Below are 25,807 nucleotides of genomic sequence, written 5' to 3'. Positions count from 1 at the left end.
AAGAATTGATTAGTTCATCTCGAGTCTTCGGGTTCGAGTCGTTCGTCCATCACGTGACAGCCCCATAAGCTTAACCAACTCAGTCTGAGCCGGAAACAGAATTGAACGAAATGACTCGAAAAATGATTTGTTCATTTTGCTGAACGAGACTCAAAGATCCGAGTCAGTAAGATGATCCGAACTTCCCATCGCTAGCAGAGAATGTCAGAGAGGGTGAGAGAGAGACAGAGACAAGCAAACAATCAAGCTCCGTGCGGGATGCATATCTTATAGCATTGAGGAGTTTTAGTTAATGCGTAATACATGCTCTGATTGGGTAGCTTCTAAGCCATCCGCTAATAGCGTCCCTTGTATGAAATCAACTGGGCAAACAAACTGAGAAAGCATGTAACCTAAATTAAAAGACCCATTGTCCGCAGAAATCCGCGAACCAGCGAAAAATCCGTGATATATATTTAGATATGCTTACATTTAAAATCCGCGATGGAGTGAAGCCGCGAAAGTTGAAGCGCGGTATAGCGAGGGATTACTGTATTGCCAAATTGAGTTAAATAATTGACTGCACATTGGGTTATTTTCATGATACAACTAACAGCGGTATAATATTTGTCGGACGAAAATACATTTGTTTCACGCAGATTGACTTCATCGGTGTTCTCGTTTACGAGATTTTTAAAAATTAAAACATATTTAATCATTTCTTTACAAAAAAAATAATTAAATAAGAATAAATCACTTATTCTTTGTTTTTGGGATTAGAATTACTACTAAAAACCACACAAGGCATTTTAACAGTTATTAAAGCACTTTAAAAAAAATAAATTGTAAATATTTCATCGAAGTTAGCCGAACACATGCAAATCTTATGGAAGTAAAAATAATCAGATACCGCGTCACCACACGAGTATCATACCTTTGTTAGATGTATCAGGGGTTATTCTCATCTATCTTATATTATGCAGGGGGCGCAGAATTATTACAGGTAGAAAAGTGGGGGCGCGAAATACGAAAGTTTGAGAACCGCTGTAATAGAGTACTGGGGTTTAAGAGGATCAGCTTTGGGAGGATGTACTATATTATTTCTAAGATCATTCATTTTGTTGTTGAAAAATACAGCAAAAGCCTCACAGGTTTCACTGGATGATCAAATTGTACTAAGGCATTGGTCGGGTGAAAGAGATTAAACCATTTCAGAAGCTCTGAGGGTTCCCAAGCGGAGAGTAATTATTAAAATGGAAGTAGTTTGGAACCACCAGGACTCAAAAGGTTGACCGCCCCACATGTCCCACAATTCACACTGGATGTCAGGACAAGGACAAAGAACTCTCTCTCTGTTGACTTCCGTGATCAAATTGTGGTGAGGCATAGATTAGGGCAAGGGGATTAAATGATTAGTAAAGATTTGTGTGTTCCCAGAAACACAGTGGCCTCAAGAATGAAAGTTTGGAACCACTGGGACTCTACCTAGAGGTGGCCGTCCAGCTCAACTGAGTAACTGGGTAAGAAGTGGACGTAAAAGCCAATGTTCACCCTCAACAGAGCTTCAGAAGTCCTCTTCTGAGATGTGGAAGACAACCATCTCAGCAGCACTCCATCCATTGGGTGTTTATGGTAGAGTGGGCTAGATGGACTGTACTTTTGAGTAAAAGGGATAAGTGACCCAGACTTTCACCCCATCGAACATCTGTGGAAAGAACTGAAGATGGCGGCTTGCAGACACTTCCAGTCCATTCTAGCTGCCCAAATCCAGGTGTGCAAAGCTTGAAGAGACTTACCCAAGAAGTCTTTGTCTCCCAACCGTCTAACCTGAGCTGACCCTCTAATGTCCTCATTCCTAATCCTGTCCATCCTCGTCACACCCAATGCAAATCTTAGCATCTTTAATTCTGTGCCACCTCCAGCTCTGTCTCCTTTGCCACCGTCACCAACCCATATAACACAGCTGGTCTCACTACCATCATGCAGACCTTCCCTGTCACTCTTGCTGGTACCCGTCTGTCACAAATCACTCCTGACACTCTTCTCCAGCCACTCCACTCTCTTCTTTGCCTCTCTTTGTTGTTACTACAAAGTGAATGGAATTAAAGGCTTGAATTTTGATATATAAAAGCGATTTCAGTTTTTGATTTTTAATACATTTGTCAACATTTCTGGACACGTTTTCAGTGTCATTGTGGGTTATTGAGTGTAGATGAATGGGGTCAATGGCCAGTGTATCCATTTAAAATGAAATCTACAACACAATAGAAGTGTGCAGAAAGTGAAGGGCTCTGAATACTTTGCTGTATTTGAAGCCAGTTGCAATGTGGAAGCGTTGGCCTTTCGTTTGTTAATGCTCAAACCTCCATTTTAAAGTCATAGTGTCATAATTTAATGTTAATGAGACTGAAATTGCTCAGTTCCCTTGCTTGTACCTTCAGCATCACATTAGACTTTATTACGTGTTGTTTCATTGTATTTGTCATCTCCTTATAGTTGGACTTTTGTGCAAGTGCTGTAAACCAGTACGTAAATTGAACAAATGACTGCCATTCATGTCTGTTTAATTATATTTTTCTTGCAGCCATTGAACATTGCCTACTCTCACATCTACAGCTCATATAGAAATTTTGTGGGGCCACCTCATTTCAAGACAATATGCCGGCTCCTCGGATACCAAGGCATTGCAGTGGTAATGGAGGAACTTCTCAAAATTGTCAAAAGCCTGGTAAGGACTTTTCCTTTTCATGTTTTGTGCAGATTTGGGTAAAAACCTGAAAGCTGCTTTTGCAAGACCACTGGGCTTTTTTACAGAGTCAACCCCAACTTCTAGGTCAGTGGCTCATAGCTGAGTGAGAATATCGGGCAGAGAGCAACCAGGAAAAAATGGGGCTGCTGGAGGAGATGTTGGCGAGGTCAGCAGGGGGCGCATACCCAGGGGTCTCAATGTGGATATCAGTGTCCCAGTGAAGTGACAGTGACTCTGCGCTGTCCTTCAGATCAGACCTAAAAACTCTTTTGAGACCTTTATGGCAGTGTGATTCAGTTTATCATCACTTACAACTACAATGCCTGGTTTGGTGGTCTAACAAAACAAAGTTTAAAAATGCTCCTGCAGATTGAACAAGCAAGCCGCTGAAGTGAATACTGAAGTGAATAGATAGATAGATAGATAGATAGATAGATAGATAGATAGATAGATAGATAGATAGATAGATAGATAGGAAAGGCACTATATAACAGATAGATAGATAGATAGGAAAGGCGCTATATGACAGATAGATAGATAGATAGATAGATAGATAGGAAAGGCACTATATGACAGATAGATAGGAACTATATAACAGATAGATAGATAGATAGATAATAGGAAAGGTGCTATATGACAGATAGATAGATAGATAGATAGATAGGAAAGGCACTATATAACAGATAGATAGATAGATGGGAAAGGCACTATATGATAGATAGATAGATAGATAGATAGATAGAAAGGCTATAGATAGATAGATAGATAGATAGATAGATAGGATAGATATCAAAGGCACTATATAACCGATAGATAGATAGGAAAGGTGCTATATGACAGATAGATAGATAGATAGATAGATAGATAGATAGATAGATATCAAAGGCACTATATAATAGATAGATATGAAAGGCTAGATAGATATGAAAGGCACTATAAGGTAGATAGATAGATAGATAGATTGATATGAAAGGCACTATATAATAAATAGTCAGACAGGTAGAACTTTGTTTGTCCCCAGTTTGGAGCTGACCTAGATGATTTTCTGAGTGTCAGAAGCCAAACTGGAGTGAACTGGAATTCTTCTCGACTGATGACAGATACGTGTTCCATGAAGAAATTCCCTTCAGTAAGTCATCTCACACTAATGGGTTCCAAAAATTCCTTTGTTTCCAGTGCCATACATCTTCTTGAAAAGCAATATCAGATATAATAAAAAATTCCAGAAGATTAGAAGTTTTCATTTGTGTCTTTTAGGTAAAAATGCACTTATTGAACTGCTAGATGTATTTAGCAAAGAATCTGCTTTTCAAGTGATGTGAACATTTTTGAATTTCTTTTAACCTGTCTTATCTCCAGGTGCTGTTTTTTGTCATCTCTATTTGTTATCGGATGAAACAGAGGAAGCAAATTCCATGTTCTTGTGTAAATGTGACTAAATACTGTAAAATCCTAGAAAATTATTGAAAATTGAGGAAAATTAGAAAAAAAGGGTGCCTGAAAAGCTGTGATGGCTTTTTAAGTGTTGTTGGGGTCTCTTTTTAATACGCATGATCAAACTTTTAAATGTATGATTTTTTTTTTCTCCCACCAGCTTCAAGGCACAATTCTGCAGTATGTAAAAACATTAATAGAAGTGATGCCCAAAATATGTCGCCTGCCAAGACACGAGTATGGCTCTCCAGGTAAAAGAGGAAAAAAAAGAAATCCATAAAACTCTGACAGTCCAATGCATGTTAGCAGTTTGTAATTGAATAGCCCTAGTAGTGGCCCTACTCAGTCTCCAAACACAAATTCACCCAATACTTCCACTCTTCTTTCCTCCACTCCTCTCAGGACAGCTTCATCCTCCTCCCGACTCTCGCGCCCTGAGTAGTGTCTGTAGGCTCCCTTTATACTCCACCCAGAAGTTCTTGAGGTGGTAATTAACCTCAATTAGACGGGTGTGGTTGCGTTGTCACCCATATGGGCTCAGGAAGCCTTGCAGCTCCCCCTGGTGGTGGCCACTGAGCCAAACTAGGATGAGCTCTGGTGTTCCATGCTATGGGCCCTGATACAACCCAGGGGGGCTGCCACCAAGTGTTCCGGGGGACGTAGAGTGCATCCCATGGGTGCTCCCCCGGATCCAGTGTTGAAAGGGTGTAGTCCTGGCCGTCCACCACAATATTTATTTATTTATTAATTAATTTATTTGGTTTGTTTGTTTGTGTATTTCAAATAATGCTTAAAAACATGTGACTATTCCAGATTTAAAAAATCGGGAGTGGTCTCCCCTTGACTTTCTCATATACTCAGATATGCCGATGGATATTTGAGGAGTAAACCACAAGACAATGATTATATTTTTATATTCTGTGCATTAAAGAACCATCAACAACAAAACAAATCAGATTAATAATATATTGAACAATTATTATAAAAGGAAATTTGAATAAATTGGACTCTGCAGCTGCATGAATAAAAAAGCACCACTTCCAGTTAGCAGAAATAGCTCAAATGTTGATAGAAATCTACATTTTGTACCTAATACTTGTATGCAAAACCTGGCTGACCAAAGTCAAAGTGTACTCAAGTTATTGTGTTTACGTACAGACAGATACACAGACGTAATTCCAAAAATTGTATTTTCAGAATCAGGGAGATCTAAAACATCGAGATTCATCAAACTCTCGGGGTCAAATTTTTGGACGATTGTAATACGTTCCCTACGAGAAAGCAAATCGGACTCAGGGAGGTCTAAGATGAATCTCAACATCGAATGTTTTGGAAGATTGCAATATTTTCCCTGTGAGAAAGTAAATTGGGCTCAGGGAGGTCTAAAATGTCGAGATTCGTCATAATTTCAAAATCAAATTTTTCAACGATCACAATATTTTGTATACGAGAAAGTAAAAATGAAATGTTACTAGAATACTGCATGCTAATATTGATTCATTTTCTCAGCCGGCTTCACCCCCTTTTTAGTGTCTCAGATTATATCAGGAATGAGAACAGAGCAACATCCCATAATATAAAACCTGGATTTTAAGAAGACGCACGTTAACATTCCTTACCCTGAAAGCTGAAGGCAGTAAGTGCTGTCCAGATATTCAGATGACGTTTCCTTTATCAGTTACTTAATGTTCATTTTTTATGTTTTTTTCAGGAATTTTAGAGTTTTTTCACCACCAGCTGAAGGACATAATTGAATACGCAGAACTGAAGACGGACGTATTCCAGAGTCTCCGAGAAGTGGGGAACGCAATCTTATTCTGTTTGCTCATTGAGCAAGCTTTGGTATGGTGATTTATTTTCATAAATATCTTGTAATTTTTTTTTTTTGTGCAATAGTGTAGATGAAGCACACAAAATAGTTGCCTGCAAGTTATGAATTTTCTGGTTTCATTTAGAATATGCAGCTCTGCTCTACTGGAGCCACTGGAGAAAATATTCTAGTTTTTTTGACTGGATAGTGAATAAACTCATGTTGAAATCTCTGCCTATAGCTATAGCGGATTCAGACCGTATTCTAACCCCTTCGTTTTCTGCACACTTTTATTGTGTTGTAGATTTCATTTCAAATGGATACATTTGCCATTTATTCCCACCCATCTCCACTCAGTTACCCATACTGACTGTGGTGCTGTGATGTGTTGCCTGTCATTTGATTAATTTGTTACAGAAGGACGAGAGGAGGGCTTGTGCCTCCTCCGGACCGCGAGGGGGCGTCTGTCCTGGTTCTGTTGGGGACCACGGGTGGAGGGCTTGGAAGCCCAGCCCTGTAGGGGCCCGTGGTCACCGCCAGGCGGCGCTCCGATGCCGGTTTATCCCGTACGTCCTCCAGCCCCGGCCGGGACGCCTTGGAGGACCAGAGGAGGGCGAGTGCCTCCTCCAGACCGAGTGGGGGCGTCCGTCCTGGTTATGCAGGGGCCTCGGGTACAGGGCTTGGAAGCCCAGCCCTGTAGGGACCCGTGGCCACCGCCAGGCGGCGCCCCAGTGCCTAATTATCCGGGAGCCCGGCACTTCCGCCACACCAGGAAGTGCCGGGGGGAAGACTTTGTGTGGCACCCGGAGAGCTGCCAGGAGGACAGCCGACACTTCCGCCACGCTGGGGCGTGGCCAAGGAGCGGATACTGGGAACACCTGGGGCTCACCTGGGAGCATTATATAAGGGGCCGCCTCCCTCCAGTCATTGGTGGAAGTCGGGAGGAAGCGGACTGAACTGGAGAGAGAGGACGGGAGGCGGCCAGGAAGGCAAAAGGACTGTGTAGCCTGGAACTGGGGAGATCGGTGCAAGAAGGCACTGGGGGTGCACGTGAGAACACTTTGTGTAAATATTGTATATAATAAATGGTGTGTGGTGACAATATGATGTCCGTCTGTCTGGGCCGGGGCCAGCGTTCACACAGGGTATAATACAGTTAGGTCCATAAATACTTGGACACAGACCACTTTTTTCTCATTCTGGTTCTGTACATCACCACAATGAATTTTAAATGAAACAACTCAGATTCAGTTGAAGTGCAGACTTTCAGCTTTAATTCAGTGGGGTGAACAAAACGATTGTATAAAAATGTCAGGCCACTAAAGCATTTTTTGAACACAATTGCAAGTTTATTAAAAATCAAGAACTGAAATTTCACATACCTATAAGTATTCGGACCCTTCATCCAGTACTTTGTAGAAGTCCCTTTGGCAGCAATTCCAGCTCCGAGTCTTCTTGTCCCTATAAGTTCTGCACACCTGGATCTGTGCAGTTTAACACCTTCACTGCTGGACCATTTATTACGCTGCCGTACAGGTCTGTGCATCTATAGCAGAAAATGAACTCAATCTAAAAATGTGAAGGAATGTATTAGAAAGCAACGGTGTATAATCAACAGTAATCTGCATGCATATAATCTGTCAAAAAGTACTTTACAAGTCTACAATTGAATGAAAGGCCTACACAGAGTGCAGACCTAGAAAATATCATGCAATATTAGATTAAGATTAAAAGATTAATCTTTTAAGATTAAAAGAGCTGAGCCTTTACAGTTTAAGCAAAAGAAGATTAAGAGGTGACATGCTTGAAGTGTTTAAAATTATGAAGGGAATTAGTGCAGTGGATCGAGACTTGTATTTTAAAATGAGCTCATCAAGAACACGGGGACACAGTTGGAAACTTGCTAAGGGTAAATTTCGCACAAACATTAGGAAGTTTTTCTTTACACAAAGAACGATAGACACTTGGAATAAGTTACCAAGTAGTGTGGTAGACAGTAAGACGTTAGGGACTTTCAAAACTCGACTTGATGTTTTCTTGGAGGAAACAAGTGGATAGGACTGGCGAGCTTTGTTGGGCTGAATGGCCTGTTCTCGTCTAGATTGTTCTAATTCTAATTCTAATTCTTTGCGCTGTCCACGCTTGTTACATGCAGCACATTTGCTGGTGGGTGACTCTTTGCAGTCAGTGAGCAGCAGAATGTCCATATAGTGCTGCCCTGACAGACCTGACAAGTCGGACGCCTTATGATGAAGAAATGCCTTCGGTGCAGTGATCCGTGCCAGTGCCTACAGTTTCCACATCATCCAGTTTGATGGTCACTATCCTGATCACTGGCACTATCATCAAAATTCTCACCTTGCAACAAGTCAAGTTGTTTCAAAACATCAGCAGCTTTCAATGTTTTTTGCGAAGACGTAATTACAGATTATCTCTTTATAACACTGCTAGCTGTCCCCTGTGGCTCCGCCCACATAATAGTGAAAAAAAGGACAAACTTTAAAAATCAATAAAAAAAAAAAATTAATTTTGGCCAAGAGGAAGTTGGGTACCCTCCAACATCAAACGTTGGCACTGTATCTGATCGTGTTCAGCTCTGACAGGAGAGCGTCTGCCGTGTGGGGAGAAAAGCACATGGCCGTGATGTCTCTTCTAATGAGCAGGTACCCTGTAAAACACACGTAGCTCTGATCTCGGTCTCGGAAACGTCAAACGTTATTCCTTAACAATCTCTAGATGATAATGTCTGCTGAACAAACAGGTATCGCTAGCTAAGTGGAGGCAGGGTACACTCCAACAAGTGGCGAGAGGTAGAGCGACTTGAATAGAGGCTGGTGCGTGAATGAGGAGGGCGTCTCTCTCCGATTCGCGCAAATAAATCGGTACCACCAGCGAACTATGATACTTAGTACGATGAGAGAAGTCGTAAAATCAACCAGAATGTTCAAGCAAATTATAGAAAAATACCCGATCTAAATCCATTAAGTAGTTCTCTCATTAAAAGCGGACAGACATACAGACAGAGTTTATATATATACTAGCTGTCCCCCGTGGCTCTGCCCGCGTAGCAGTTAAACAGGACAGTGAGGAGGGCCCTTGCCCGGCTCCCAACTCCTGACGTCACTTTTCTCCCACCCCTCAGCGCACAGCCTCTGTGCCCAATTAGCGCAAATAAATCGCTCCTGCAAGCGAACTATGATATTTATCGCAATGATAGAAGTCGCAAAATCAACCAGAATGTTCAAGCAAATTCTAGAAAAAAAAAACAATCTAAATCGGTTAAGTAGTTCTCTCGTTCGCTAGCTAAGTGGAGGTAAGATATTTCCTGAGGCTGGCGTGTGAGTGAGGACGGCACCGCTCCTCTCCCCTCTGCGTCTCTTTCGGATTTGCGCAAATAAATTGGTACTGCAAGCGAACTCTGATACTTAGCGTGATGAGAGAAGCCGCAAAATCATGTGGAATGTTCAGGCAAATTATAGAAAAAAAACCCTGATCTAAATCCGTTAAGTAGTTCTCTCATGAAACACGGACAGAAAGACAGACAGACGTTGGATTTTATATATATACTGTACAGAGAGATAACAGATTTTCTGCAAGATATTGTCACCAAAAAATAATAATTCTGTGGCTTTCCACTAGATGGCAGCACTGTAGTAGGTAACAACATCCATCCATCCATCCATTTTCTAACCCGCTGAATCCGAATACAGGGTCACGGGGGCCTGCTGGAGCCAATCCCAGCCAACACAGGGCACAAGGCAGGAACCAATCCTGGGCAGGGTGCCAACCCACCGCAGGACACACATAAACACACCCACACACCAAGCACACACTAGGGCCAATTTAGAATCGCCAATCCACCTAACCTGCATGTCTTTGGATTGTGGGAGGAAACCGGAGCGCCCAGAGGAAAGCCCCAGAAGCTCGTAGAACATGCAAACTCCACGCAGGGAGGACCTGGGAAGCGAACCCGGGTCTCCTAACTCTCTCGCTACCACTGCGCCACCGTGCTGCCCTAGGTAACAACAAAGTTTTGTTTTTGTTCTTTATTTTTTCGCCTTATACAATTTCTTGTTTTAGGAATTTGTTAGTTTTCACACACCCCTTGGTGTCAGAGCGCAGGGTCAGCCATTGTACAGAGCCCCTGGAGTAATTACGGGTTAAGGGTGTTGCTCAAGGGCCCAGAAGAGTAGGATCATTTTTTGGCAGTGACAGGGATTCGAACCGGCAACCTTCTGGATACCAGCACAGATCCTTAGCCTCAGAGGCACCACCAAGATTCCTGTGACTGCACTGGCAGCATTCTCAGGTCAGGTACAAGTTCTCTCGTATTTTGCATCTTGAGAGGCTCAGTGACATATGAGTCGCTTCGGTCCAAAGTGGTAAAACTCTGTTAGATTGGATGGGGAGCGTCTGTAAACTGCCATCTTCAGGTCCCTCCATACATGTTTTATGGGGTTTCAAGTTCCAGCTTTGGCTAGGCCACTGAACGACACTCGGACACTTGTCCCAAAGCTGCTCCAGCAATGTCTTGACTGTGCACTTCGGGTTATTAACATGCTGAAAGGTGCCTGAGGTGCCATGTACTGTTCAGCAGGTTTTCTTCAAGGATCTCTCAGTATTTGTCTGCAGTCATCATTCTCTTAATTCTAACCCTGTCCATGCTGCTGAGAAGGACCCCCCTATAGCCTAGCATGATGCTCTCACTCCCACGCTTTACCATAGGGCTGGTATCAGGAAGGTGATGAGCAGTGCCATGTCTTCCACAGATGCAGTGCTTGGAGTTCTGCCTAAAGAGTTCAGTGTTGGTCTCATCAGACCAGAGAATCCTCCTCCGCCTCCTACTGTGCTGAGTGTAAGAAAACTCAAAGCAGCCTGCCTACCATAAACGCCTGATTGATGAAGCGCATCCTTCCGACTGGTTCTCCCATCTCAACAGAGGAAAAATGCTGACATGCAAATGCGTTTATGGTGCTTTTATTTTCCCCATCGATACATTTTTAAGGTCTCACATACAGTATCATCTTCTGTGCCATCTTTTATTTTTTCTTTTTGCACCTTCACAACAGCATCAGAATGTACGGCGGCATATTTGAGCCACAGAGAAAAAAATTAAGGACACAGTGAAAAGGTCTGTTTTGTGATCAAAGTGGAAATTTCAGCCTTAATCTCGAAATGTCCACTTTAATCCCTTAATTTACTTTATCATTAAAGTAGACCGTCGTAAATGTCATGTTAAAACCGACCCAGTTGTTAATCGCTACGAGCTTCTGGGGCTTCCTCCTGACCTGACAGCCACAATCGCCACACAGAATACGTTACATTTCTGAGAATTCCAGCTGTCTTCACATTTAGAGTCCTTAGATTTATACTTTCATGATGAAATGTGTTAAAGTATGTACAGTGGCTTGCAAAAGTATTCGCCCCCCTTGAACGTTTCCACATTTTGTCACATTACAGCCACAAACATGAATCAATTTCATTGGAATTCCACGTGAAAGACCAATACAAAGTGGTGTACACGTGAAAAGTGGAACGAAAATCATACATGATTCCAAACATTTTTTACAAATAAATAACTGCAAAGTGGGGTGTGCGTAATTATTCAGCCCCCTTTGGCCTGAGTGCAGTCAGTTGCCCATAGACATTGCCTGATGAGTGCTAATGACTAAATAGAGTGCACCTGTGTGTCATCTAATGTCAGTACAAATACAGCTGCTCTGTGACGGCCTCAGAGGTTGTCTAAGAGAATATTGGGAGCAACAACACCATGAAGTCCAAAGAACACACCAGACAGGTCAGGGATAAAGTTATTGAGAAATTTAAAGCAGGCTTAGGCTACAAAAAGATTTCCAAAGCCTTGAACATCCCACGGAGCACTGTTCAAGCGATCATTCAGAAATGGAAGGAGTATGGCACACCTGTAAACCTACCAAGACAAGGCCATCCACCTAAACTCACAGGCCGAACAAGGAGAGCGCTGATCAGAAATGCAGCCAAGGGGCCCATGGTGACTCTGGACGAGCTGCAGAGATCTACAGCTCAGGTGGGGGAATCTGTCCATAAGGACAACTATTAGTCGTGCACTGCACAAAGTTGGCCTTTATGGAAGAGTGGCAAGAAGAAACCATTGTTGACAGAAAACCATAAGAAGTCCCGTTTGCAGTTTGCCACAAGCCATGTGGGGGACACAGCAAACATGTGGAAGAAGGTGCTCTGGTCAGATGAGACCAAAATGGAACTTTTTGGCCAAAATGCAAAACACTATGTGTGGCGGAAAACTAACACTGCACATCACTCTGAACACACCATCCCCACTGTCAAATATGGTGGTGGAACAGCATCTTGCTCTGGGGGTGCTTCTCTTCAGCAGGGACAGAGAAGCTGCTCAGAGTTGATGGGAAGATGGATGGAGCCATATACAGGGCAATCTTGGAAGAAAACCTCTTGGAGTCTGCAAAAGACTTGAGACTGGGGCGGAGGTTCACCTTCCAGCAGGACAATGACCCTAAACATAAAGCAAGGGCAACAATGGAATGGTTTAAAACAAAACATATCCATGTGTTAGAATGGCCCAGTCAAAGTCCAGATCTAAATCCAATCGAGAATCTGTGGCAAGATCTGAAAACTGCTGTTCACAAACGCTGTCCATCTAATCTGACTGAGCTGGAGCTGTTTTTGCAAAGAAGAATGGGCAAGGATTTCAGTCTCTAGATGTGCAAAGCTGGTAGAGACAAACCCTAAAAGACTGGCAGCTGTAATTGCAGCAAAAGGTGGTTCTACAAAGTATTGACTCAGGGGGCTGAATAATTACGCACACCCCACTTTGCAGTTATTTATTTGTAAAAAATGTTTGGAATCATGTATGATTTTCGTTCCACTTTTCACGTGTACACCACCTTGTATTGGTCTTTCACGTGGAATTCCAATGAAATTGATTCACGTTTGTGGCTGTAATGTGACAAAATGTGGAAAAGTTCAAGGGGCCGAATACTTTTGCAAGCCACTGTATGTTACATTTTACAGATTAGTCGTTAACTTAATTTAAATGATGAATACTGATAATAATTACACTGCGGTAGCGCCGCTGTCTCACAGGGAGTCACGTCCCTGGTGTTCCCTGCCTGGCGTTTGCATGTTTTCCTGGTGGGTTTCCACAGGGGGCTCCGGTTTCCTTCCAAAGACATGAAGGTTTGGAAATTTGGTGACGCTAAAATGACGCTAGTGTGCGTGTGTGCTTGTGTTCACCTTGCGATGAGCTGATGCCCCGTCCAGGGAGTGTTTCTGTCTCACGCCCAGTGCTAGCTGGAATGGGCGCATCCCTGGATTGATGGATATAATCATTAAACATCCATCCTTTTCATAGATATTGTGGCAAGGTGTCTTCAGAATTTAATGGGTGTTTCAGGCAATTCACAACACAGCGAAGCCAAACGTTTTCTCTCCGTGATGATATCTCGCACTGCCACCTGGTGGAATCTTCCAGATTTACGTACAGTAAAGTACACATGCAAGTATAAACAGTACAACGCTTGCGTTGCGGTAGCGTCCACAGGCCCGCGCATCTCGTGAAGTATAAACCAGGCCTTAGAATAAACATTGGGTTCTTGATCACCTCCCTGTCAAAGGCCCTTCTAGCCCGGTTCCTCAGTTTGGCTGGACAGGCCACTTTTTGAGTCCCTGTGGTTCCATTTCACAATTACCTATACTCCTGGGAACACTCAAACCTTTAGAAATGGTTTTCTATCTACAGAGAGTTTCTTCGGACTTCATTGGTTCGATTTTGGGTCCTGGCATGTTTAGCAAATCGTGGGTCCTTCTTTGCACAGATACAGGGGTGCCATTCTAAAGGATGCCCAATCAATTTGGTTTGCCACAGATGGAGTTCTAGAAACATCTCAAGGAGAATGGAATCAAACAGGAGGCACCTGAGCATAATTTGGAGGGCCACAGCAAAAGGGTCCGAACAATTCTATGAATTGAGAGGATTTCAGTTTTGGATCTTTGATAAATTTGCAGACTTATCTGAAAACGTGTTCACTTTGTCACGATGGGCTATTAAGTGTAGATTGATGGGCAAAAGTGGCCAACGTATCCATTGAAAATCAAAAGGCTGTCCAAACAATTTGGTTTGCCACAGATGGACTCCAGTCAGGTTCTAGAAACATCTCAAGGAGAATGGAAGCAAACAGGAGGCACCTGAGCGTAATTTGGAGGGCCACAGCAAAAGGGTCCGAATAATTCTATGAATTGAGAGGATTTCAGTTTTGGATCTTTGATAAATTTGCAGACTTATCTGAAAACGTGTTCACTTTGTCATGATGGGCTATTAAGTGTAGATTGATGGGCAAAAGTGGCCAACGTCCATTGAAATCAAAAGGCTGTCCAAACAATTTGGTTTGCCACAGATGGACTCCAATCAGGTTCTAGAAACATCTCAAGGAGAATGGAAGCAAACAGGAGGCACCTGAGCGTAATCTCGAGTGCCTCAGCCAAGGGTCTGAATACTTGGAGGAGGGAGAGATTTCAGTTTTTGATGCTTAATAAATCTGCACACCTTTCTGAAATATCGTTATCGCTTTCTCAGTAATGGGCTATTAAGTGTTATGGCAGATTGATCCATTTTAAATGAAATCTACAACACAATTAAGAGAAGGGGTGTGAATACTTTCAGGATCCACTTACACTTTTGGTTACAGATGATCTCGTGTCAGTGAATGCCCCATTTATATGACGTGTATTTAGCAATCATCTTTTCTGAAATATGTCATTGATTATGAATCATGTAAATATTTTGAATGAAGAAATCTTAGTGTTTTATTTCAAGGTGGCCCATAATTTATTGAGGAGCATTATTCCATAAATAGTTTTTATTTAAATTAGGCTGCTCCATAATGGCTGTCCGTTGCCCGTACAATTCTTTTCTTGTCAGTGGAGATCTATTTATTTTTCTTTACCTAAAATGGACGTGGCAGTGCCTGGTCTTCAACAGACGTACAGCGCTTGAAGTTCTTCCCAAAGAGTTCAAGAGTTCAAATCTTTCTCCTCCTGCTCTCTTTTAAATGTAAAATTTGTAAAAAAAAACCAAAAACCAAAACTAAGATGGACGTTCAAAAAGTTTCCACACTTTCTTTTAACTTGTATTGATTATGAATTTCGAAAAAACAAATGACATCACTTTTCTACATCGGCACATTCCTTTTTGCGATGCAATGTTCCCAAAGTCGTACCAACTTCTTAATGCCGTCAGCAAAATAATGTTTTTGGTTGAGCGCTTAGCCACTGCTGCACCGCTGCCTTCACATCATCATCATCATCATCATCACGTGAAGATCTTCTTCCCACTAAAGCTTCTTTGAGTGGTCCAAACAGGAGGAAATCAGATGGCGCTAAATCCGGACTATAAGCTGGGTGTCCCATCACCTCCCACTTCAATTGTATGAGAGTTTTTTAATGGGTTTGGTGGGCGTTTTCGTGCGGCAGCACAATTCCCTTCTTTTAGAGCGGATTGCGGGTTTCAATTCAACACGTTGCACTTGTCACAGTTGTTTCACGTTCCTGATAAGGTTTCCAGAGCAGGCCCTTGAGAGTTCCAGAAGATGCTCAACATCGACTTTCCTACCAAAGGTTGCGTCTTGAATTTCTTTGCTACAGGAGATGATGGATGCTTCAATTGCACACTCTGCCGCTTACTTTCGTCCTTGTAATGGTGAACCCATGTGAATCACTCACCAGTGATTATCAGCTGCAGAAAATTGCCACCATCTTCACGATAACGGGCAAAGTGTCGGCAACAAACGTCTAAGCGCCTGCACTTCTGCTCCTCTGTCAGTTTCTTAGGCACTCACCGGGCACACACTTTAAGCTGTCATGAATCGGGGCACACATAGGCAGACCCCACACTCACATTCGGCTCTCCTACAGCCTCTTCAGCTGTTATTCTTCTATTTTTGTGAATCAGTCCCAGGGTTCTTTCTTCATTCCTCGTGGTCGCGACTGTAGCTAGTCGTCCTGATGCGCTCTGCATCCATCACACTAGTACAGCCATTTTCGAATATTTCAATCCACTCATAGACGACTCTACGAGAGAGAACTTTATCGCCATAATGAGCACACACATGCGGAGATGGATTGGTGCCCCCGGCACACCTTCTGCCCACAAAAATCGTTGGGAGAGAACGGTGTTCCTCTTTGGTGCAATTTACAAGTTTCGCAGCCATCATCACCTCAGGGTGACAACTCTTATCCTGAACTGCAGGGGCAGCCGACTTGCCAGACAGAACTAGTCACATGACCCTCTCAGACACGACCAATCACTACTCCTCCCGCCTTCACCATTTCCAACGCAAATATAGCACTAGGGTGTCGTACCGTGTTAGCCATTATGAATGCAGTGAGAAGTCAAGCAAAATGACACCATTTATTGGCTAACTAGAAGGATTACAATGCGCAGGATCTCGAGGCAACTCAGGCCCCTTCTTCAAGATGTCTTGAGTTGCCTCAAAAGCTTGCATATTGTAATCTTTCTAGAAGCCAATAAAAGATGTCATGTTGGTTGACTTCTCACGACGCAAATATAAAAGTGCAGAAACTTTTCGAACGTCCCTCATAGAATAAAGAGAAAATTAACCTCTTCAGAATAGCTGTGCTCTTTTCTGACTTTGACGATGGTCGAGTCCCGCTAATAACACCCTGAGCAAGTCACATGACCTGCCTGTGCTCCAATTGGAAAACCCAAAGAAGTGGAGCCAGTTGTATCATAAATGTTGTAAGTCGCCTTGGATAAAGGTGTCAGCCAGATAAGTAAACGTGAATGTAATGCCTTAAAGATCTACAATGTGCCAGGTCTCAGAGTCACCATGAAGATCAGGCAGCCTCGTTTTTTTATTTGACTACACTACATGGCTAAAAGTATGTGGACACCTGACCCTCACACACACACACACACACACATATGAGCTTGCTGGACATCCCGTTCTAAAACTCGACGGACATTGATGTGGCGTTGCTCCCCCTGTTGGAGTTCCTGCTCTTCTGGGAAGGCTTTCCACCTGATTCAGTAATAAATCTGTGCCCATTCAACCACAAGAGCATTTGTGAGGTCAGGTACTGATGTTGGATGAGAAGACGTGGCTCACAATCAGGGTTCCAATTCATCCCAAAAAGGTGTTTAGTAAGGTTGAGGTCAGGGTTTTGTGCAGGCCATTCGACTCCCTCCATGTCTTTATGGCATGGCTTGATGCACAGTGGCAAAGTCAAAACTCTTAGAAACAGCCCCAGACTGCTATCTCTCCTTCACCAAATTTTAAAATAGAAGAAGAAGATATTGTGTTTATATAGCGTCTTTCAAGATGCTTACATAGATCGAGAAGGGGAAGCCACTTGTACCACCACTAAATTGAGGCATCTTCCTGCATGATACAACAGCAGCCACTCTTGTTCCATTATGCTAACCACACATTAGTTATTTGGTGTCAAATGGGTGGGAGAAATAGTGGACAGAGGATGATTAGGGGACCAGAATGGCCAGGCCATGATGGGCAATTTAGAAGGCTGCCCAGGGATCTTTGATGACCTCAGTGAGTCAGGACCTCGGTTTTACAACCCATCCAAAGGTTGCCGGCATTTGTGCAGCACAGTGTCCCTGTGGGGTCCACATTCAAATCACAGGGCAAGTGCCACCTGCTGGCCTCCCCAACATCTCCTCCAACAGTAACCCAAACTTTTCCTGGTTGGTCTCCCATCCAAGTACTGGCCGGGCCTGATAATCAAGTGGGTGGCCTTTCCTGAAATGGAATTTTATGTATTTATATCCACCTGCCTTGTGCCCTGTGCTTGCTGGGATAGATTCCAGCTTCCCTGCAACTCTGCTCAGGATAAAGCAGGTTTAGAAAAGGGATGAATTATTATTATTATTATTATTATTACATAGTAATGATTTTTGCTTGTCTAGATTGCGTTGGTTTGGACATGTACAGAGGAGAGATGCTGGGTATATTGGGAGAAGGGTACTAAGGATAGAGCTGACAGGGAAGAGGAGAAGATGAAGGCCTAAGTGAAGGTTTATGGATGTGGTGAGAGAGGACAGCGCAAGATGACGAGGACAGAAAGAGATGGAAAAAGATGATCCACTAAGACAACCCCTAATGGGAGCAGCCAAAAGAAGAAGATTCTTGAGACAGGATTAGAAATGAGGACATTAGAGGGTCAGCTTAGGTTGGACAGTTGGAAGACAAAGTCAGAGAGGCGAGATTGCATTGGTTTGGACATGTGCAGAGGAGAGATGTTTATGGATGTGGTAAGAGAGGACAGAGCAAGATGACGAGGACAGAAAGAGTTGGATAAAGATGATCCACTAAGACAACCCCTAATGGGAGCAGCCAAAAGAAGAAGATTCTTGAGACAGGATTAGAAATGAGGACATTAGAGGGTCAGCTCAGGTTGGATGGTTGGGAGACCTAGTCAGAGAGGCGAGAGTGCGTTGGTTTGGACATGTGCAGAGGAGAAATGCTGGGTATATTGGGAGAAGGGTGCTAAGGATAGAGCTGCCAGGTAGGAGAAGAGGAAGGCGTAGGAGGAGGTTTATGGATGTGGTGAGAGAGGTCATGCAGGTGATGGGTGTGACAGAACAAGATGACGAGAACAGGAAGAGATGGAAAAGGATGATCTACTGTGACGGAAGCAGCCAAAAGAAGAAGATTTTTGAAACAGGATTACAAATGAGGACATTGGAGGGTCAGCACAGGTTGGGAGACAAAGTCAGGGAGGCGAGATTGTGTTGGTTTGGACATGTGCAGAGGAGAGATACTGGGTATATTGGGAGAAGGGTGCTAAGGATAGAGCTGCCAGGTAAGGGGAACAGAGGAAGGCCTAAGCGAAAGTTTATGGATGTGGTGAGAGAGGACATGCAGGTGATGGGTGTGACAGAGTAAGATGACGAAAATAGGAATAAATGGAAGAAGATGATCAGCTGTGGTGACCACTAACAGGAGCAGCCAAAAAAAGATGAAGAAGAATGATTTTTTGCTTGATTAAATTCAAATGAGTAACTCTTCTCAAGTGCATGTGGTATCCATCAAACCCAGGTTTGTCCACCAGATTGCCAGATAGTGAAGAATAGTTTATCTCTCCAGAGAATGTGTTTGAACTGCTCCAATGGCAGCCTGCTTTACACCGCTGGCCTTGTGCACAGTGATCTCAGTTAGGGCTGGTGTTTAGCTGTTTCCTGGGCCATGAAAAGCCATTCCATGAAGCTCCAGATGTTCCTCCCAGAGTGGCCCCACTCGCTGAGTTTACTTCGTGACTGAGCTGTTGTTGCTCCTCGGCGCTTCCCCTTCATAACAGTAGTGCCTACGGTTGAGCGGGTGCAAATCACATCCTGACTTGTGGCAAAGCTGGCATCCTATGACAGTGCCAGGTTTCTTCAGCATGACCCATCCTACTGCCGATGGAGATTCAGCGGAGATGTGATTTGATGCACCTCAACTCAGTAATTTAGAGGGCAGTCCACGTATTTCTAGCCATCTAGTATACTGTATATTACTTTCTCACAATGTTGACCTAATTTTATTTCCCGTCCTTTATTTAACAGAGTTCATAAATTGTAAAGCATTGTTGCATGCAGATGCTGCTGTTTTCAATCTGTAACAGTCTGTGATGTTAATTTACTAATTTCATTTTGCATGAATATTTTCTGTTGCTCTGTGTCACACGATTCCTGATTTCACCTAAAACAAAACCTTCTCTTTTTTATTTCATGCTGGCATCTTCAAAGGTGGTAAGGTATTTGGTCATTTACATGGTAATGGCAGGCGTACTGCTCACTTGTTCTGTTTCTTTAGTGGACTCATTTATCACTCCATGCAAACAACTTGTGTGTCTTATACATCTTGTAGGAGTGTGGAGTGCATTCTATGAGCCTTTTATTTTACTCAAGTACATAAAATAAATGTTTTCAGCACTAAGAATGAATTTTTGTCTGTTTTTATCTATTTTAGTTTAGCGTCATGCAGGAAGGGTTGTTGTTTTTTGTTTTTTTTTTTTCCACTGTACTAACGCATAAAACAGGGATGCTCCAAAGCCTTTTCTTGACTCGTTGGTTTTGAATTCACAATAATCAATTCATTGCGGTGGGCTGGTGACCTACCCGGGGTTTATCTCTGCCTTGTGCCCTGTGTTGGCTGGGATTGGCTCCAGCAGACCCCCGTGACCCTGTAGTTAGGATATAGCGGGTTGAATAATGGATGGATGGATAATCAATTACATAAAAAAAAAAGAAATTTGGACGTGTATGTGTCAGTAGGCTTTGTCCCCTAGGAACCAAGTTCCCCGAATTATTCGATAACATTTCAGTAATTATTTACCACTCTGATGCTGGTCTTTCTGATCATAAAATAGGTCATTACAATAGCAAAGAATTCATAATTAATCGCAGAAGTATGATATTTGAAGGTTCCTATAGAGTGGCCTCTTTCTCTTGCCCGATTTGGCTCAAATACTAATCAGCACATCGTCATCTCATAACAGGCTGAAGTTTCGAGTTTGCTATTTTTCCATCCAGCCTTTTTAGCTCTGGACCGTCCTCAAGGAACTGTGACACATACAGACACACTCAGACACACACCCAGAGATATATATTTATACTAGCAAAATACCTGCGCCTTGCAGCGGAGAAGAAGCGTGTTCAAGAAGTTATGAAAAAGAAAAGGAAACATTTTAAAAAAAATGTAACATTTGCTTTCTATTCGTTTGCATAAGCACAGTCCTTCACCAGCAATTATTTAATGTTAGCTCAGACCCGGCACTTAAAAGTTTCTCTCGCACTTTCGCTGAGTTTGCGCCAAACACTATTCTAACCCTGACCATCTCATCTTCGTTTGCATAAGCACAGTCCTTCACCAGCAATTTTAACTCCGTTACAAAGTGATGAAAAGTCTCGTTTATACCCTGCGTCCTCTCATTAAACTTGTATCTCGCGAATATCGTATTCGTCGTAGGCATGACAAACGCCAGCGGCAGCCTGTCTATGAACTTAATTTAAACTTACGGTTTACACCGTGCTTTGTTTCCGCAGTAGCTGCACTTATGAATATGCTTGTATGCGTCACTCGCTTCATATTCTTTTGCTGCCTTCTCAATTGCGTAATGCGTTTTTTGTTCAGCGCTCTTTGGAGCTCTTCCTTGTTCTCTATGTACTGCGTTCACAGTCAGTTCACATGAGCCGCTTTCTTGTGTGATCTTGCGATGTCCACGGCTTTATTTAATGTTAGCTAAGACCCGGCACTAAAACGTTTCTCTCGCACTTTTGCTGAGTTTGTGCCAAACACTATTGTATCTCTGACCATCTCATTTTCGTTTGCATAAGCACAGTCCTTCACCCGTGAATATTTACCTTATATGGGCAGGCACTCAATTACGTGGGAGGCCTGATGATGCAGGACACAACTCCGCCTCACATGGCGACCAAGCTGCAGGCTATGGCCGTATATATGGTCGAAAGTAGGTTCCAGTTATGACCGTTACACGTAGAATTTGCCTAACTTTTGTAAGTAAGCTATAAGGAATGAGCCTGCCAAATTTCAGCCATCTACCTACACGGGAAGTTGGAGAATTAGTGGTGAGTCAGTGAGTCAGTCAGTGAGGGCTTTGCCTTTTATTAGTATAGATATACCGTATCTCCTCACGTTTAAGTTCTCCCGCAGATAAGTCTGTGATTGATTTTACCGTGTATTGTATAATGCCAGAATGCAGAAGACTCACACTGATGCTGCAAGAGATTACGATATGCTAATGGCCACCTGAGAGAGTAACCACGGGGCATACGGCCTTTTATTTCCATGTATTGTGCCTACGTGACCACACAATGATACCCGAACTATTCCAAAGTGACATTTGCACTGCTGGCTGTTTTTTGTACACCTTTATCATAAGAGCATCCCTTATCTACGATGGAGCGTTCGATCAGAAGGAAATATGAAGCTGGTTTTAAATTAAACATTGTTGAAGTAGCGAAAGAAATTGGTAACTGCGCCACTGCAACAAAATTCGATGCGTCTACTAAACTGGTGTGAGATTGGAGGAGGCAAGAAGAATTAAGTGTCAAATTTTTGAAGTCAGGGTCTGATTTTATGATCGATTTTTCGGGTTTCAAGACCCGACTTCTATGTGAGTATATACGGTAAATACTATCATACAAGTTTAAAAAGCTAAGTAAGTAAGTTTTCAGGCAAGATTTAAAAGATAGATAGATAGATAGATAGATAGATAGATAGATAGATAGATAGATAGATAGATAGATACTTTATTAATCCCAAGGGGAAATTCACATAATCCAGCAGCAGTATACTGATACAAAGAAACAATATTAAATTAAATAGTAATAAAAATTAAAAGAAATTAAAATTAAATTAATGTTAGCATTTACTCCCCCGGGTGGAATTGAAGAGTCGCATAGTGTGGGGTCTCCTCAGTCTGTCAGTGGAGCAGGACGGTGACAAAAGTCTGTCACTGAAGCTACTCCTCTGTCTGGAGATGACACTGTTCAGTGGATGCAGTGGATTCTTCATGATTGACAGGAGTTTGCTTAATGTCCGTCATTCTGCCACGGATGTTAAACTGTCCAACTTTACTCCTACAATGGAGCCTGCCTTCTTAACAAGTTTGTCCAGGCGTGAGGCGTCTTTCATCTTTATGCTGCCACCCCAGCACACCACCGCGTAGAAGAGGGCACTCGCCACAACCATCTGATAGAACATCTGCAGCATCTTATTGCAGATGTTAAAGGACGCCAACCTTCTAATGAAGTATAGTCTGCTCTGACCTTTCTTACACAGAACATCAGTATTGGCAGTCCAGTCCAATTTGTCATCCAGCTGCACTCCCAGATATTTAAAGGTCTGCACCCTCTGCACAGTCACCTCTGATGATCACAGGGTCCATGAAGGGCCTGGTCCTCCTAAAATCCACCACCAGCTCCTTGGTCTTGCTGGTGTTAAGATGTAGGTGGTTTGAGTCGCACCATTTAATAAAAGTCCTTGATTAGCTTTCTGTACTCCTCCTCCTGCCCACTCCTGATGCAGCCCACGACAGCAGTGTCATCAGCGAACTTTTACACGTGGCAGGACTCCGAGTCATATTGGAAGTCTGATGTATTTAGATTGAACAGGACCGGAGAAAGTCCAGTCCCCTGCGGCGCCCCTGTATTGCTGCACACAATGTCAGACCTGCAGTTCCCAAGACGCACATACTGAGGTCTGTCTGTGAGATAGTCCACAATCCATGCCACCAGGTGTGAGTCTACTCCCATCTCAGTTGGCGCTGACTTCATATAAATTCCAAAGCTTACGGGCAGCTGCTGTAAAAGCACCGTCTCCTCTAAGCCCAGTCTTGATCTCAGCACGACAAATAACTTCTGGTCAGAGGACCCCAAGAAGAAGAGTAAGAGTGTAAGAGGTCAGTAAGATAAAAGGGGGCTAAACAATTCAAGGACTTAGAAACAAACAGTCAAATGTGAAACTCAATCCTGTAGCGCACAGGAAGCCAGTGAAGAGACGCTAAGACTGGTGTGAATGGATTCTAAAACATGGATCTCGCTTATTTTTCTTAGTCTAAATGACAAAAAAAAAATGAGATTGTGTGTTTTGGACCTTCTGATCTTACTTGTGCTACAGAAATGAATCTTTGCCCCTTGGCAACCTTCTGTAAACCCTTCAAAAAAAAAAATGTTGGTATATTTTTTGATAATGACCTCAAATTCGAAAAAGAAATTGGCTCTTCATCTAGGAAGGTATTGGCTAACGTGATGTTGAAATACTAATTCATGCGTTTGTCTCTTCTTGGCTTGACCGTCACAACTCGTGATACTTTGGAGTTAGTCAGTCATCTCTTAACTCGTCTTCAGCTTGTCCATGTTGCTGCTGCCAGGCTTCTAGCTGGCACACGAAAACACTGACCAATCATTTCACTGTTGCATCATGGATACGTCTCCGGACGTCACTTTGTCCTTGTTTGTTCAGTCTTATCAGATGAGACCCCAAAACTGCAACGCCAATTGCCCTTTGGGTAACGCTTTAGCTGAAATTAAGAGGCGCTGGCAGCTGCATCTTTAGCTAAAGCTTTGTGTGCCAACTGAAGGAAAAGCAGGTAATGCCAGTCTGACCTACAACTAAAGATAAAGAAATCGCCACGTTAGGGAAATCTGCGTCAACTTTATCTACTTCTGTGCCAAATACCATCCTCACCCCATCACTTCATGTTTCCTTCTGCTCCACACGCTTGCAGATCTTCTTCCCACTGAGCTCCTTTTCTTGCCTGCCATTTCACTGTTTGACCCTCGTCACTCCTCTCACTGATGAGCTCAACGTTTCTTTTTTTTTTTTGGTGGCTCTATTCTCTATTCTTTAAAATATGTGCATGAACATCAGCCCTGGAGAGTTTCTCCCTCACAGTAAATTCTACTTGGTCTCAGTGAAGCCAGCGACAGGCACAGGGCAGGATGCCTCCATGGACATTTTTATTCAGTTCATTACATCAATTGGCTCTACTTGTTCTTGAGTGAAATGGGCTCCGTATTTGTTGGGTGTTTTTCTGTTTAATTTTTTTCCTTTCAAAAACATCCTTTGGTTTCTTCTTTCAAAAATCTTGTGCTCACTTATTTGGTAGCTTTGTATGTTGGCATAAAATGGATTCTTTCTTGCAATGCAATCCTTGTTCTCCATCCTTGCATTGGAAAGGAGCAAGCAGAGCGTAAGAATACACCCATGGAGTTGGATTGTGTGAAGAATTACTTTTATACAGTTTACATCAGTGTGTGCCAGCCTCCACTTGACTTTCTATATTCATTATATATTAATTAGATATATAATTAATAATTATCCATCCATCCATTATCCAACCCTCTATAACCTAACTACAGGGTCACGGGGGTCTGCTGGAGCCAATCCCAGCCAACACAGGGCGCAAGGCAGGAAACAAACCCTGGGCAGAGCAAGCAGCCCACCACAGATGAATAATTATATTAATTAATATGTTAAGGGTGGCAAGGTGGCGCAGTGGTAGCGCTGCTGCCTCGCAGTAAGGGTTCGCTTCCCGGGTCCTCCCTCCCTGCGTGGAGTCTGCATGTTCTCCCCATGTCTGCGTGGGTTTCCTTCCACAGTCCAGAGACATGCAGGTTAGGTGCATTGGCGATCCTAAGTTGTCCCCAGTGTGTGCTTGGTGTGTGGGTTTGTGTGTGCCCTGCGGTGGGCTGGCAGCCTGCCCAGGGTTTGTTCCTGCCTTGCACCCTGTGTTGGCTGGGATTGGCTCCAGCAGACCCCCGTGACCCTGTAGTTAGGATATAGCGGGTTGGATAACAGATGGATGGATATATTAAAAACAGCAAATACTCCGGCTACTCTTTTTGTTACTGAAGTAAATTGTAAGTGTGATTATGGTACTGTTGAATCTTTTTGTATAAGAAATAGTTTCATTTGACAGTGAACTGAAAAAAAAAATTTATAACATTAAAAGTGCCACTGTAACTATTCTGTAACCAGAAAATGCTTTCTCAGATAGATTTGTTTTTCAGGTATTCAGTTTTGTTAAGGTACTGAGTGAGTTCCCTGTATTACATAACACTTCTGCTTTTTTTAGCTAAGCAATTTTAAACCAACCAAAAATGTTGTGTTGTTAATTAAATGTTTTTACAGAATTAATGAAATGCATTTCTTCATAGTCTTAGATAGACAGGTAATAGTCAAGACTATTAAAACAGATTAATTGTCCCTCCTGTAGTAAATTTTGTGCCCTTTCCAAGAGATGAACCCTGGATCAATACAATATAGAGTTACATCTTTCAT

The 25,807-nt window shown here is 42.8% G+C and overlaps 1 protein-coding gene across 1 annotated transcript in view; it reads left to right on the top strand.

The window, feature by feature from the left end:
- Positions 1-25,807, top strand: part of cyfip2 (cytoplasmic FMR1 interacting protein 2) — a 223,132-nt gene that overhangs the window by 173,454 nt on the left and 23,871 nt on the right. Inside the window, exons 24-26 of the mRNA XM_039774596.1 lie at positions 2,564-2,707; positions 4,323-4,413; positions 5,874-6,004. Of these exons, the coding sequence (XP_039630530.1) occupies positions 2,564-2,707; positions 4,323-4,413; positions 5,874-6,004 (366 nt within the window). The remainder of the gene's footprint in view (positions 1-2,563; positions 2,708-4,322; positions 4,414-5,873; positions 6,005-25,807) is intronic.

Source organism: Polypterus senegalus, chromosome 13, assembly GCF_016835505.1.
Source record: "Polypterus senegalus isolate Bchr_013 chromosome 13, ASM1683550v1, whole genome shotgun sequence".
Lineage (NCBI taxonomy): Eukaryota > Metazoa > Chordata > Cladistia > Polypteriformes > Polypteridae > Polypterus > Polypterus senegalus.
This window is presented reverse-complemented; position numbering and strand designations above follow the sequence as displayed.